The sequence below is a fragment of the Semicossyphus pulcher genome, unplaced genomic scaffold (assembly GCF_022749685.1).
Source record: "Semicossyphus pulcher isolate SPU_LCO1_2020_fin unplaced genomic scaffold, fSemPul1.0.p SCAF_26, whole genome shotgun sequence".
NCBI lineage: Eukaryota > Metazoa > Chordata > Actinopteri > Labriformes > Labridae > Semicossyphus > Semicossyphus pulcher.
The window spans coordinates 6,926,054-6,940,905 of NW_027211700.1; the positions used below are offsets into that span (position 1 = coordinate 6,926,054).

Genomic DNA, 14,852 nt, shown 5'->3' on the forward strand with positions numbered 1-14,852 from the left:
TCATTTATTCTACAAGCATTTTTTGCTCTATGACTGTTCAATCATTGTATCTGTACTCTGCTCATGCACTCAGTGAGCATGTGCAGAGACTACAAGCTAAACCTGAAAGATTTTTTGGCTCAAAAATTGCAAAGAGAGGTTGTTTGATACAGGCTGCACGGTGGTGCAGTGTTAAGCACTGTTGCCTCATAGCGAGAAGGCTCATGGTTCAAGTCCAGGTTTGGACGAAGTGGGCCTTTCTGTGTGGGGCTTGCATGTTCTCCCCATGCATGTGTTGGTTCCCTCCGGGTACTCCGGCTTCCTACCACAGTCCAAAGACATGCTCGTTAGGTTCATTGGTGACTCTAAAATTGCCAGTAGCTGTAAATGTGAGTTGTAAGCCTCTATGGCTACGTTCACACTGCAAGCCTCAGTGCTCAACTCAGATCTGATTTTTTTCTTTGGCTGTTCACATTGTTTTAAAAATGTGGCAGATATCAGATTGCAGTGTGAACTGATCACGGTCCTGAACCGACCTGCATGCGCAGAAGAATCAGAGTGAAGAGAATCAGATTTGGGCCACATCTGCCTGCAGTCTGAACCTAGCTTGAGTGTCAGCCCAGCCAATGATTGACTGGCGATCTGTCCAGGGTGGACCCCGCCTCTCACCCAATGACAGCTGGGATAGGCTCCAGCCCCCTCACGACCCTGAACAGGATAAGCGGTAGTTAATGTATGGATGGTTGTTTGATACACTGCCCTCCTCTACTCAGCTCTCTCCTGTGGATCACTCCTGCATCATACATGAAAAATAACAGGGAGTGAATTTATTTTTTTGGACACATTTAAATTTAGCTTACTCTTGCCGTTTTCCAAAGTTGCCTACCACATCTTTGAAAAAGCCATGCAAACACACCTTCACTTTTCTGCAGAGCATCCTCGGTTGTAAACATTCCTGCATTCTTGCAGTTTTAAAGAGCACGTGTAATGCAGTTTGAAAACATTTGATCAGGTTAGAAGCCATTACCGTATACGGTTACACGTTTGATCCAATCACGAGTCCGTGCCTGCCTCCAGCTCTGAAATAAAAGGTGAGAAGGAAAAAGAAACTGATTTGGAAGACGGGTAAAATGTAAACTCAATAAAAGCCTCAAGTAGTCGAGATTTGTTTTTAAAGTTTGACGTCTTCTCGAACTTTGGCTCAAGAGATCAACGAAAGACAACACCTACCTACACAGAACATTATAAAACAATGTATGTCAATACTGATAAATACCTCATTTCTGTACTTTTGCACGACTAATCAGGCATAAGACAAGTAAAAATATATTTTTTGGTTATGGCATTAAAAAGACAAGAAGAAAGATGTTGGTGGAACTAGCTCTAGATTAGCTCTGATAAGATATAATTACCTGGTTACTGTCACTGTAAAGGACAAATGCTTAATCAATCACTGTTAAATGCACATTGTAAAAGCCATCACTGGTTGCAGGCCTGGTATTTACTCATCAGTCACCACACAAACCACAGAGTGATTCAGATTTCCAGTTTTAATCATCACTTCTGTTTTTATTTAAGCAGATATTTCCCATTAGCATTGTACATGTCTGGAACCTACAGAGTTCTCCCATGACTACCCAACCATCTTCCCACCTCCATGCAGAGTTTCAGCATCATTCATCACATGAGTTCTTTAATGTCCAGTCTGTCAGCTTGCAGGGGTGGGGGGGAGTGTAACAGCAAGGAAAAGGAGGGGGGAGAGAGAAGGAGGTTTTTCCACGAATGAAGGGTCAGAGCCGTCACCAGGCACTGTTCATTTTACACTCCCACTAAAGAGTTATGGGTGGATCCAGTAGAGCTGGATGGAGTCTATCTAGCGTCTGATATCTAGCCTCTTACAGGGTCCTGTGCAACTCCCAATACTCTTGATCATCTGTGAGGTATCTGACGCCTCAATCTCCTGCAGGGCGGGTAAGAGGTAGGGGGCTTTTAAGGCTGGAAGCTGGTGTAGAGAGTTTCTGCGGTCTGTGGTTGTTGGTTTCACCCGCTTCGAAGCATGAATGACGGCTTTGGCGAACACTGCCCTCTGCCGATTCGGAGGACGGAGGGGGAGGAGGAAAGGAAGAGAGCTGGGGCTTAAAACAAAGATGGAGTATTTGAAAAATACATCTTTGCGGGGTTGAGTAGGGTGACAGACTGATACCGGGAGAACACAGTCCTCAAAAATAAAAGCAAATACAACAGCAAACATTCTCTGACACACACCCCAATAAAACTGCCAAACAAAAAAACAAAACAAAATGGCAAACAAGCAAGTCAATCAAACCATACAAAGTGACATCAGGCCTTTCCAAAGTGACATCAAGTTTCTCTTTTTAATCCCATTCAACCCCACTGTTCTTCATTGAGTCCATCTCCCATAATTCTGTGTAAACCAGAAAGTACTCATTGGCTCCTCTTTATGGCTGGTCAGCAAGGTTAGGGTCCACTCAGAAATAACGACAGGTGAGCAGGCCTCAGCGGCCAGTGTGACTGGCCAGTACTGTGAGTACTGTGCCTGTCATTAACCAACGGTATGACTACTTCAGAATTAACTGTGTCATTGACACAGGCAATGATTTCAGCAGCATTATCAGGGGACTAATGGACATAGAACAACGTTACAGCACATTCAGAGAAATAGAAACGCATGGCGTGGGACAGGTACAAATGGTAATCTGGTACAACGGAAAATCAAGTTTGCTTTATACAATCACATTTCTATAGCAATGCTGAACATTCGACCAGTGAAAACTTTTACATCTGTTGGGATTCAGTACAGCTCATTCCTCGAAGCACCATTGTACGGCTAACATGGAAGTTTGTGGTACGACACAGAACATAGAACATGTATCGGGGACAGTAAGCAGGCTCTAGGGCATTACATTTCTATGCGTCACTTAATGAATGCTAATCTCAATCAAATACACTGCAAGTTTTCACATGAATTACCTAACAACCTTGTACTGAGTTAGACAGAAACCCGAATGAGTGAGAGGCAGAGAGAGGGCTGACTGACAGCAGCAGGAGGGGACCCCAACCCTGGTATGCAAACTTTCAAAAAGGTGCCACTCTGGAGCACAGTGGGAGGAGAGAGGGATTCTGGAGGGCTTGGGAAAAAAAAAGGCAAGGAGAGTGACACACCTCTCTTCCTTCTTTACCTCTCAACCTCCCTCCACTGAGGGAAAACATGAGAAGGGAGTGCTGGAACAAAGAAAGACAAAACAAAACAACTGGAGTGTTGATTCCTCCGTGTACTTCTCTCTCATCTCCCGTTCGTCCTCTGAACAGAGGTGAGAGGGAGAAGGAAAGAGGTAATCAGGAGGAGACAAGAGTTTTGAAGGTGTACTTTCCTCTCTACCTCGCCTCCTCCCTCCTGTCCTCTCTCTTGGAGCGAATGGGCTGAGAGCCATCAGCAGGCTGCTGGACCCAATTGTTATCATGGAGTCCAACACGGCAGCCCGGTGTGTCCTTGTCTGTACGCCGGCAACACATCCAGTAGGAACGTCCATAAGGCAGGTCGTGGTGGTAAGGTTTGGGGTGCCAACGACACAGGGAAACGTCCCCGCGCTCATATTGCCGCTTACACTGCTTGCAAGGGTCGTCCCTATAGAGAGGGTCTTGATTCCAGCGTGAATCCACCGCCCGCACCCCATATGTCTCAATCAACACCTTAAAGTAGTGGCAGGTGCACTTGAGGGCAGCCAGTGAACGTGTGGGCAGGTAGCTGAAGATGTTGACCATGATGTGGTCGGGCAGCAGCAGCATGTACTGGCGCGGTTCGAGGAGGCGCTGAATCTGAAAGCGGATTTCCAGGAAGTCGTGGGACACGTGGCGGTAGAGGCGACAGAGCGAAGGGTCTGAACACTCATCCCCGACGCCGGGAGAATCTGGTCGAGTGGCCCGTTCCCCTGAGCCCAATGCCACGCCTGCCCCAGGGCCGTTGTTATTGGCACAGTCCAAAGAGCACATTCCTGATCCATTGCCAGCAACCGTTCCTTTAACATCCTCCTCTGGGCCCCGGGAGGGCTGAAGGAAGAAGAGTTGACCAGGAGGGGGATCATCTGATGAAGGGTCAGTGGAGCTGCCTACACCCCCACCACCCCCTCCCCCACTAGGCATAGCAAAACACACCGTCTCCTCCTGCACATTCTCTGTACTGTCCTTGCCATAAAACACACATTGGTCCACAGCACCTGTCACCACCACCTCCACATGGAAGCCAGTCACTCGCTCCCTCCCCACACCCACAGCTTTCTTCTCCCCAGAGGAAAGCTCCTGGGTCGGATCGGGACTGCCACAGGCCTGCCTGTCGGGGTGATGAAGGTCTCCATCTGGTTTGGGGGTAGCAGTTGTGGCGGCAAGCAGCAGACTACTAGGGTCTCTAGATGAAGGGCTGACAAGCTGGTAGAGGTCACAGGTGATTTTCTCTTTGGCCCTGGCCGCTGCCTGGTTCCCCCCACCACCACAGCTCATAAACATACAGCGGGACCTGCCAGCTGGCTCCAACTGAGACCGCGGGTCCAGGTTCGACACTCGGAAAGCTATCCTAACCTCACCATGACTGTGGCTGGGGGGCGGAGGAGGGGTTACCATGCTTGACTCCCCTCCTCTCCTGCGCTCGCTCTCTCTTTCTCGATTAGAAGAGTCTGTTCCCGGACCAGCGCCCAGATTCGACAGGTTCTGCGACTCAAAGTGTGCGATGGCCTGGGCTACCCTGCATGACTCCTGCTGCTCCTCCAGCTCCTGGTCCGTCTGGATGGGAGACGATGACTCCTCGGCCTCTTTGGAGGGCTGGCCATTTGAACTGTCCGACACAAAAACTACAGGAGTGGGGTCTGACACTGTGCCCCGGAGTAGGGTGTGCTGGTTTGGGGTAAGGGCCTGACTGGGAGTGGGAGTGGGGGGCTGGTGGTGGTGTTGGCTCCCATGAACAGCCACAATACCCTGGAGGGCCATGGCGGTCCTCTGCTCAACCAAGGCAACCATTTCTGCCACCGACAGCAGGTCCGTCTCACTTATCCCTCCTAAGAGTTGCTCATCCGGGCTTGGGGGCGCAAGGGAGGGGTCATGGCTGAGTTGTGGTTCTGAGGTTTGGGAGCGGGTTGGAGGGTCGTAGGATGAGCATCGTCTCCGTCTTTTGGCTTTACTGCAGTCAGTTGCCCAGTTACCTTTGACCTGTGTGGAGGGAAAAATATTCGCATTTAGATGATGAATAACTAAAATTACACTAAAAGTGTTTTCAGGCTTTGCTTCAGCCGCTTACCTTCATGGCGCTGGGTCTGGGCTGACCGGCTCCACTGAACTGGTGTGCAACAAAGAAGGCTATCTTCTCCTTGGTGTTGCCTGGCTTAATGACATACCAGGTGTCTAACAGCACGCGGCCATCTTCCATCTGGGACCCGGAAGAAGGTGGAGAGGGAGGGGCTGAAGCGGGAGCAGGGGCCTGGCTCTGTGTTGGGGAGCTGGAGACAAGCTCCGGTTCAGGTGGAGTGTTCTCTGAGCCCACATCTTCCACTTCTCCACTCTCCTCCTGCACCCCAACTATCATCCCCCCATCTTCACTTCCATCCACAGTCCTCCTGGCACCCGAGGAGGGTTCAGCTTTGCAGAGGGTGGGGGACCCCGTCCCACCACCGCCTCCACCGCTGCCCCCTGAGCCTGGACTCCTGGCTTTGTTCTGGGAGTAGGTGCCAAAGGGGCGTGGGCACCACAGACGGATGTGGGAGAACGTGTCTCGGTCCATCAGGATGCGGACCACAGGGACATATCGGCATCTATGCTGGCCAGCAACCACCCAGAGCCAGTGCTCTCATTGTCAGCTCCCGGTCCCAGTGCCAATGATGGGCACTGTCTGTCACCAAGCTCACCAGCAGCACTGAGCATATAACCTGCATCGATAGGAAAGTGAGAGAAAGAGGAAAGTACAGGCGAGGAGGGAGGAAGGAGGAGACAGAGAGGAACAGGACATTGATATAACAGCTCAGTCACTGAAAACAGAGTTCGTATCTCTAGAGCAACAATGCTTGGCAGGGCCAGAATCAATTTAGATAATCAATGACCAATTGAGGCTGTATTGATTGGATGCCTAGAGGAACAGTTCAAACTGAGTGTTAGCATTGTACACCAGGAGCCAGCTGCTAGACTGGAGTGAAGAGAACTATCACCATACTTCTCATGAACTAATCAGAACCGGCCTGCCCCCTACTTTGGCAAAACTCAATTAGCAATTACATTTGCTACTGTACACTAAGATCATCTCCCCGCTTTGGAGCCTGTAAATCAAATTAAAGGGATTCCATTTCAGGTTTGGTGTCTGTGGCCTGCAGATGAAAGGGATGAGCGATGGAATACAAAAGCTCCAAATGGACTCTACTCTCTCCCTCTCTGCTCCTCTCCTGAATCTCAGTGCTTCAAAGAGGACTTGCTTAATAGAAGGCAACACAGGGAGGAGCATACAGGCATATGCTGGACCTATTTTTAGCTAACAGCAGGAGGGGGGTGGGGTAGTAGTGAAACTGCTGTAGCTGTCCTCACCCCTTTCTCCCAGCCAAAGAGCCTATGCTACAGGCTGAAGGGGAGGGCGGGCTTTACTCCATGCAGCGTGCCTCGCTTCTGCAGCTATGCCAGCTGTAGGGTCTGCCAGGAACGTGCCGGCATACTTAAGGAGAGAAACAAGTGGCAGAGAAGCAACATGTTTAGCTCACTGCTGATCTGAGGGAGAGCTAGAAGCCAAAGTTAGACCTCATTATCAGTTCCCAGCTGCTTCCTTTAAGTTTGACTTTTATTCTTTACATCTTTAAACTGTTGTACGGGGTTTTACTGACAACACTTATATTAAATCCCAACTTCAATGCCTCTTAATAATACACAAAGAAAAGTTGCAGCAGGCTAAGACCACTGCACATCAATAATACATTTCTACTGCATCTCCTCTTTGGCTAACGTGTCCTCTTATGTCTCACAGTGTTACTTCAACAGATTACCTGGTGTATCTTTGGAAGCGGCAACAACTTCACAACAGTAGTCTTCTTTATTGGCAGGTAACCAACCATTAGGGCTGGCTCAGTTTGATGTATTTACTGTATACAAAACAAACTCCAACCCTGCACATGCCAAAAACTCCAGCCTTAGCCTGATCCTCAATCCTGGCCTGTGGTGTTAACACCCCAGTACAACAAAGTCCATCTGCAGAGCTCTACTAGCAATTGCCTGAAATAAAACAAAGCTTAAATAAAATACATTGCAATTACACTTTTACCGCTAGAAACATTCCCAGAGCTTACAGCTTGGAATAATACCAATATAATTCCATACAAAGTATATTTTAGCAGACAATACATTGCTGTATGAAAATCCCACAGTGCTGCACGTGACCAATGTAGAGCTCTTTAAACAATCTAGTCCTGAAGTATATAAATACACACATGCTACATTCAGCTAGCCATGAGTGTCACTGTTCATCTTAACTATAAGATGATTCACAATCTCCATGCATCTTATTGTATCCCATCCTCAACTTTCATTATTACTTTACTTTGTTACTTTTTCAATAATTAATTTAAGCAGAGTTGACCTCCCTTTTTATTTTGCACATGCTTTTAAAACAATCAAGAGTACAACAGCACAAATGCACACAAAGCCCCCAAAACCCAGCTGAAGACCAAGACCATGGCATGTAGCCATGTTCGTCCCCTCGTGTTTTGGAGAATATTGCAATGTCACAATGTCTCTCATAATTGGGTTGATGCACTTTTTGGTTTTAGTTTTGCTGCGGTGGGTAAGCTGCAATGGATTCAACTACAATCCAAGCTTCACATTATATAATAGCGGCCTGTGTATGCGCTCTGTGTATATGGACACAATGGAAAGAGAGAATTAAAAGTCCAACTACAGATGTGCATTTAGATCTTTTAACCGGTTAACCAACAAGATTAAAATGCACCTTTTTGGTTGGGTAAAAGTCTGGGACCCATGCAGACACTTTCCCAACGAGTCCCCATATCTCCACCGCAGCAATTAGTGTAGCCGCCAGGTTGTCAGCTGTGTGTCTGGCTGCCCCCTGTCCACATAGCGCCCTTTTCTAGCTGAAAAGAGCTGGCGAGCGCTGGGATGAAGTGCTTGTGTTGTGAGAGAAAAAACGCTGCACGCATGTTTTATTTCTATGACAACGAGAAGTTTAACTTACTACACAGCTAACAACAAGCTTACAACGCGTAGGGCGATAAAAGCACAACACTTAGCAGCAACATTTAGTGTCCAGCCGATCAGCTCCCACTAACAGGCTTTTCTGTCGCTATTGCAAGTAACTACCAATACACTGTGACACCAACTGCTGTGGTGGAGACCTGGGGACTCACTGGGAAAGTGTCTGCATGTGTCCCAGACTTTTATCAGGCAAAATATCTTTCTCCACCATTAAACAGATTCTCTGCGTTATCCCCTCAGACCGCCGCGCATTGCACTGTCCCCCTGCAAGCAGGTCGGGATGCTTGTGGATGTTTGCTTCGCATGTGATATTGCAGTGTGCTTGTATCACCGCTGTATTTAAGTACTGCATTGCATAATAAACAACATTGTTGTCATCAAAGCCAGCCAAGTCCAACGAAAGCCAAGGGTATTATAACCAAGTAAGTCTGTCGGGCGTCTTCTCGCAATATCCAAAATTAAAATAAAGTTCAAAATATAATAGACTTCAACAGCATTTATCTGTAACAAACATTCCCATCTGTTGTAGCTAGGTACAATGGCAATATAAGCTCTTAAGGATGTGTTTCAGCAGACACTAGAAGCTAGTAATGCAGCACTTGAAAATCCTACAGTGCTCCACATGACAAATACAGAACTCTTTAAACAATCGTACTGCATTACACAAAGTTGATTAAACCGCTTATTTTGCAAAAGATTGATGTATTTGTTTATGCTTGGTAACCGTGAATGACATAGGAGCCTGCCCTCTATTTCACCCATCGGAGTCCTTCAATCCACATGCTAAAAAACAGGTCATTGTTCTTCTTCTCTGTCTGACACACTGAACGGGTTGGGCTTTGTACATCTGGACTAATGGAATGGCTCAGAGAGGTGCAAAAAGCACACACCACCCACACAGTGTAGGGGACCAATTCAAATGCTTTCTCTATAATCACACAGCAACAACACAGCTAAGAGCAGGCAGATTATACTGTTGTGAAAAAAAAGCTAGTAAACCCTTTTTACTGCCCTTTCTCTCCGTGACCCCCTATGACTCTCTCTTTAACCACTTTTATTCGCTGCCTTCTTCCCATCAACTCCTCGTTTACCCTCCCTCTCACTGCATCATAGAGTTCATCTCTCCGAACAGATTGGATGGTATTATAAGAGGGGCCAGAAAATCCACCCACTGCAGCGCTCCAGTGCAAAGTCACACACGCACTAAACATCAGACACCTCAACACCAAAGATCACAATTATGAGCTCTCACTTTCTTGTTAATTCGGGATAGCAGGGTTTGGCTAGTCCTTCATCTTCACTGAAACTCAAATAATATGAAAAAAGCTCCCTCATCTTTGTCTGTTGTTTGGCAAACAAGAAAATTGAGCAGTGCAGCCAACATTTGGCAAGGAGTGGGACACACACAGCCAGGTTATTCCTGTTGGTCTCAGCAGGATAAAACTCCATTCTGTCACCTCCTGCTCTCTATGATCCCTTAAATTGTGTTTCAGAACAGCTTAATACTATTAAATTGTTAGTAAGGCATATCTTTATTTTCAAATGATTGAAATTCAATCTGAACTTCTGCACGGCAGATCGTGTCATCGTTTAATACTTGAGAAGTCATCTGACAACAAACAAATAAAGATCTATGACAACACAAGCAGTCTATTTATCATCATTTTGAAAGAGTTTTTGTATTTTCTGTCCACATAACACACCAGTTCCTTCTGATCTTATCCACTCTAAAGACATCTTTATGCTTGCCTAACATGCAAATTAAAAGAAATTGTTTTGGGTTATTGTTAATTGCAAACTGCATGGACATATTTATGTTTATATACATATTTTCTTCCATGGCCTTTCTATAACAAAAAAATCTCTGGTACAAATGAGAAAGCAAAAAAAATTCCAAAACTCAAACAAGCATGCCAGGTCATTTAAAAAGAAGTGATGAAGTGGTGTTATTTTCCTTTGGCTGTAGTAACCTGCTAATAGTAATTTTTAGCTTTTTTTTTTTTTTTACTTGAAATTAAATCTCGCACTAACTCGAAGTAATCTGCCATTGTTTATGTAGTTCCAGGTGCGTGCTCATGACAAAAGCAACTAAGGGCATGCGGAAACTATAGTCGTTTCCCAATGGTCAAAAAACCCACTAACACCCAGCTTGTTCCCTCAATGGGAAAGGCTACAATCAGCATTCAGTCCCGGGTCAAACGACTGTGCAGTAGACCCGGGTTGACCCGGCTCCGATCGGCACTGATGGGAACCCAAAACCGGTGTTGACAAGCTAATCTCCTAACCCTGTCCAGCGCCATGCTACACTTCATCAGTAGCTTCTGCGACTCCCTTCATCTCAGCTACAAATTGCACCCGTCTCCGTCCAAGCAGTGCTCCAAATTTGTTGGCGCCGAGTTAGATAAACAGACTGAGTAAGTAACAGATACAGTAAAGACCTCACCACCGCAACATCTTCACTGTTGACTAACCCTGTCTTCGGCGCGTTTGTGACGCCAGATGGTGACGCAGCAGAAAAGAGACTGACAGGAGTATACTCAATGGGAATGGGAAATCGCAATGGGAAAAGAGACAATCGGCATTTATAAGTGGGTCTTCCCGGGTCTGAAAATCCCACATCAACACGCTAAATCTAGGTGGGAAAGGGGTACATGTTATGTCATCAACTCCTGAAAATATAGTACACTTCTTCACATGGAACAAGTATTTCAAAAGCTCGATTTACAATGACCTTGACAGGCTAAAACGCATAGAAAATAGTAGCATTGTTCCAGTACCAATACCAGCATTTGAAATGCCTTCAATATAGCCTTAAATTGCGCAGTCAGGGATAGGCAAGCACTCCAGTTTATTAACCAATCGATACCTTAATTCATAAAAGCAAAATCTGATTAACTTGACAATAGCCTACACTGCAAGTTGAGCTTTGCCACCACAGATGTATTTTGGGTGCCACTAGAAACTACTGACATAAAGCAGCGAAGAGGAGGTGATTTCAGGTAACCCTGAATGGCACTAATGCTGCTATATAGGGTAAGCAATATTTATCAGTTAAAAAAATAATGACAGTATGTATATTGCTTAATTGCTCTTCCATTTGATCAGTACTTGGTAGCAGACGATACACAAGAAAAGGAAGAAATTATACCAGAACCTCTCTGAAAATTATTTGCACACCTTTTTTCTACTACAGTTAAACTGATCTAATAGTTACCAGTCAACACAAACAATGTCACCACCATTAACCCTATGGCAAACAGTTGCTGTAAATGTTGGGAAATACTCACAAAAAAACACCCTATTAAAAACACAAACTGAATAAAGACCCAGAAATTCGGTTCTCAGTAAATATGTTGACGAGATTTAACATACACTGTCCTATTAAGTATGTCACAGCAACACACAGATAGAGTCAATCCAACCTCAATCCTTTTTCAGTACCTCACATCAACTCCCCAATGGTTGGTTTGAGGTAGTATTGAGCTACTTTTACTTTTTTTTCTCTTCATTTGCAACAGTTGCTGCAAATGAAGGCTTGGGTTTGGTTTTAAGCTTTCTGCATCAACCTAATCCTTCAAATCCTGTCCAAGCACAGAGGCAGCAACACTGTAGCAACACTATAGTGCCGGGGTTTGCCACAGTACGAACCCAAGCTTTCTGACAAATAAACTGCTGGAAGAGAATGAAGATTTTCTGTATGTATGACTGAACAAGTAACTATTTCCACATGAGAGAATTATGCAGTTCAAAATATAGTCAACAAGACATGTCAACATTGATGACACTTGTTACAGTAGCACAGTGCGCCGTGACAGTGTTACGAAAGCTTTTATAACATAAGGTTTACTAAATAGGTCAAAACATATTACATATTTCTGTCTAGTATGAAAAAGAATTGTGTCTTTCTAGCTGGTAATTATGTCAATAATACAGTGCATCATGATGCTTAATAAAGTTTTTCTAACATGAAAAAACACATACATGCACAAATGTGTTACACACCGTTTTGTAAGAGTTAAATGCCTGTGGATTACTGCTGCAGTCATTGTGGGGGTATCTACACAATAATCACCACATAGCTGCACACAACACATATTGACAAATGTTAATAAGGTGCTGAGGAATATCTACCTTGCCTTTAGCACAGTGTGAGTGAGAGATTGACATGTTTTTCCCATTACATGAAAACTAAATTTCATCCGGACTCAGTCATTTCCCTATACAAATCAAGAGCAGTTTATCATGCAATCTCACCAGGATGATGGTTTCACTGTGTAATTTGCAGGTGGACACAGAGTACCATATCCCCATTAAATGCTATATTAAGATTTAACTGGTACACCCGTTTATGGCCTGGTAAACACAAAACAGCATCAACCCAACTCATCACCACTCATACTGTCCTCTAGCTCTTTTCACAGCATTTTAGCCAGATGGCCAAAAGCTGACGAATGATAATACTGAAGCATGCCAAAACGTCTTAGCTCAATCTCCCTCTCTGCATGTGTGCCTGTGAAGACAATGCAACAGAAGCGCAGCCAGCAGGCCAGCTTTGCAGCAAACTGTCAACAGAACAATGGAGCTGAGTGCATCACTCCAGCAGTCTGCTCAGAAACATTATTACATTGAGAGCCGCCTTTCTGTCAGGACACCTAGGTAGAGTGGCGGATTGACTTTGCAGGCCTGTCTGTGTGTATGTGCGAGTATCTGTCGTAATGTCGTCACAAGACTTTGATGCATGCTTTGGTACTACAATCACAAAGGCAACTGTGTCAACATAGTGCGTTAGCATACTTGAACATAGGGCTGGGCAATGTGTGAATACATATCGTTAAAACAATATGAAAATGTCTATCATGTGTGTTTTTCTATATCATCTCTATCATGATCTCACAAAACCTGCGGCTGAACTGGTTTAAGGTCATTTTGATAATGCTTTACGTTCTAATCCTTGCACGTGGGAGTGAACCTGGAGTTACCTATGCATTAACATGGACATTAACACGCAGAAAAGGATTCAGGCTCAGCCCAAGTGAAAACGGAAATTCAGTACTTTTTATTTGTCAAGTATTTAATTCACACAGGATTATCAAAAAATAGCCATTACCATGTGGTTTTCTCATATGGAGTAATTATTTTTTAAATTACCAGAAAACACGCTATATCGTGATATGTATATCGTTATCGAGATATGAAAAATCCTATATCGTGAAATAGGATTTTGGCCATATCGCCTAGCTCTACTTGAACATCTGAAAGGAAGGGGGCAAATTATGCATTGTCTTATAATATCAAATCAGACATTACTCTATGTAAGAGGGGTACTTAAGATGTAACAAAACTGATCACTTTATAGCAATGACAACGTGTCATTTCTCTGTCACAAAAACAGACTCACTCTGGACTTGTACATGATGGCTTATCTATCTGTACACATTCATTGCCCAACAACAACTAAGCTGTGTCGTGCAACAATTAAATTACTTAATTACTAGCGTTTATAATTATGGAAAGCGTCAATCAATATGAAGTCTTTCCTGTGATTCAAGTTTCTCAAACGACAACACAGGCCTGCAGGTCACTTTACCATTACTTTTCCTGGTTGTGTTGAAGATAACCTTGTAACCCTACAGTACTTCCTGAAATAATACCAACTTCTCCAGTCACAACCAACAAGTGTGGTGTCACAAACATCACTAACAGTAACGAGTTTCCCCTGTTTGTTAATTATAATTGTATGAATCACAATTTAACGTTAGATGAAACGTCTTTGACCAACTACTAGCTTGTTATCAAATTAGCAAACAGTTAGCATAACGTCGTAGTGTAATGTTCAATGCCTTAGTGGCCAAGTACAACAAAGTATTTTTTAAGTAAATTCATATTTATCATTAACTAGACCAGCCAACAACAAACACCGTAACTTATTACTTTAACTAGTTTATCAATGCGCATAGTAAATTAGATCCGTCGTTAGCTAACGAGCTTGCTAACTGAATAGCACAACTTACCTGCATAATAACATGACAGCGATGCTAGCAAGCTAACAAGATAAAAAAAAAAGCTAAACGTTTCATTTTGCGACCCTACTCACCTTTACAACGTTAATCTCCACAGATACTCTTCTTTACTTGCAAACTGTCGATGACAAGTGTTTCCTCGTTGTATTTCGCTCTAACCAAACCAGTTTGTCTGGTTGAATGCAGGTGACACGAGTTAACTATTCGCGTCCACGTAGCTAAGCTAGGTCACTAGCTGGCTAACGTCGACATTAGCCAGCAGCTACTTTGTGTTATCAACCTTGTCTAGTGATGGCCGCTGCCGAGGCTCGTGTGCCTGTCAGTTGTCTGAACAAAGTCTATCTGACTGTATGCCTTGTTAGGACTCTGAGCAGTCGCTCTCCCACTATCTATTTAGAAGTGACACAAGCTTTTACGGTATGTTCTCGGGGATACCAAAATAATCAGTGTCAAAACGGCAGGAGGAGGAAGGCCATCTTGTTGACAAGCAGCTGCATAAGGCCCACAGCCAATAGCAAAGCAGAGTCGGTGGTGTGCCCATATATGGCGTCCGCACAGCTCCCTCCCTCTACTGCCCCCCACACTCACTACACCGGACCATACTAT

At 44.7% G+C, this 14,852-nt stretch overlaps 1 protein-coding gene across 1 annotated transcript; it reads right to left on the reverse strand.

Annotated features, from left to right (window-relative positions):
• Positions 1-1,528: 1,528 nt before the first annotated feature.
• fbxo46 (F-box protein 46) lies at positions 1,529-14,685 on the reverse strand. Its single transcript, XM_069676730.1, has 3 exons — positions 14,321-14,685; positions 5,285-5,909; positions 1,529-5,196 (listed from the first exon to the last, which is right to left on the reverse strand). The coding sequence occupies exons 2-3, from the start codon at positions 5,762-5,764 to the stop codon at positions 3,376-3,378; spliced, it is 2,301 nt and encodes a 766-aa protein (XP_069532831.1). The 5' UTR covers positions 5,765-5,909; positions 14,321-14,685; the 3' UTR covers positions 1,529-3,375.
• Positions 14,686-14,852: the final 167 nt, after the last annotated feature.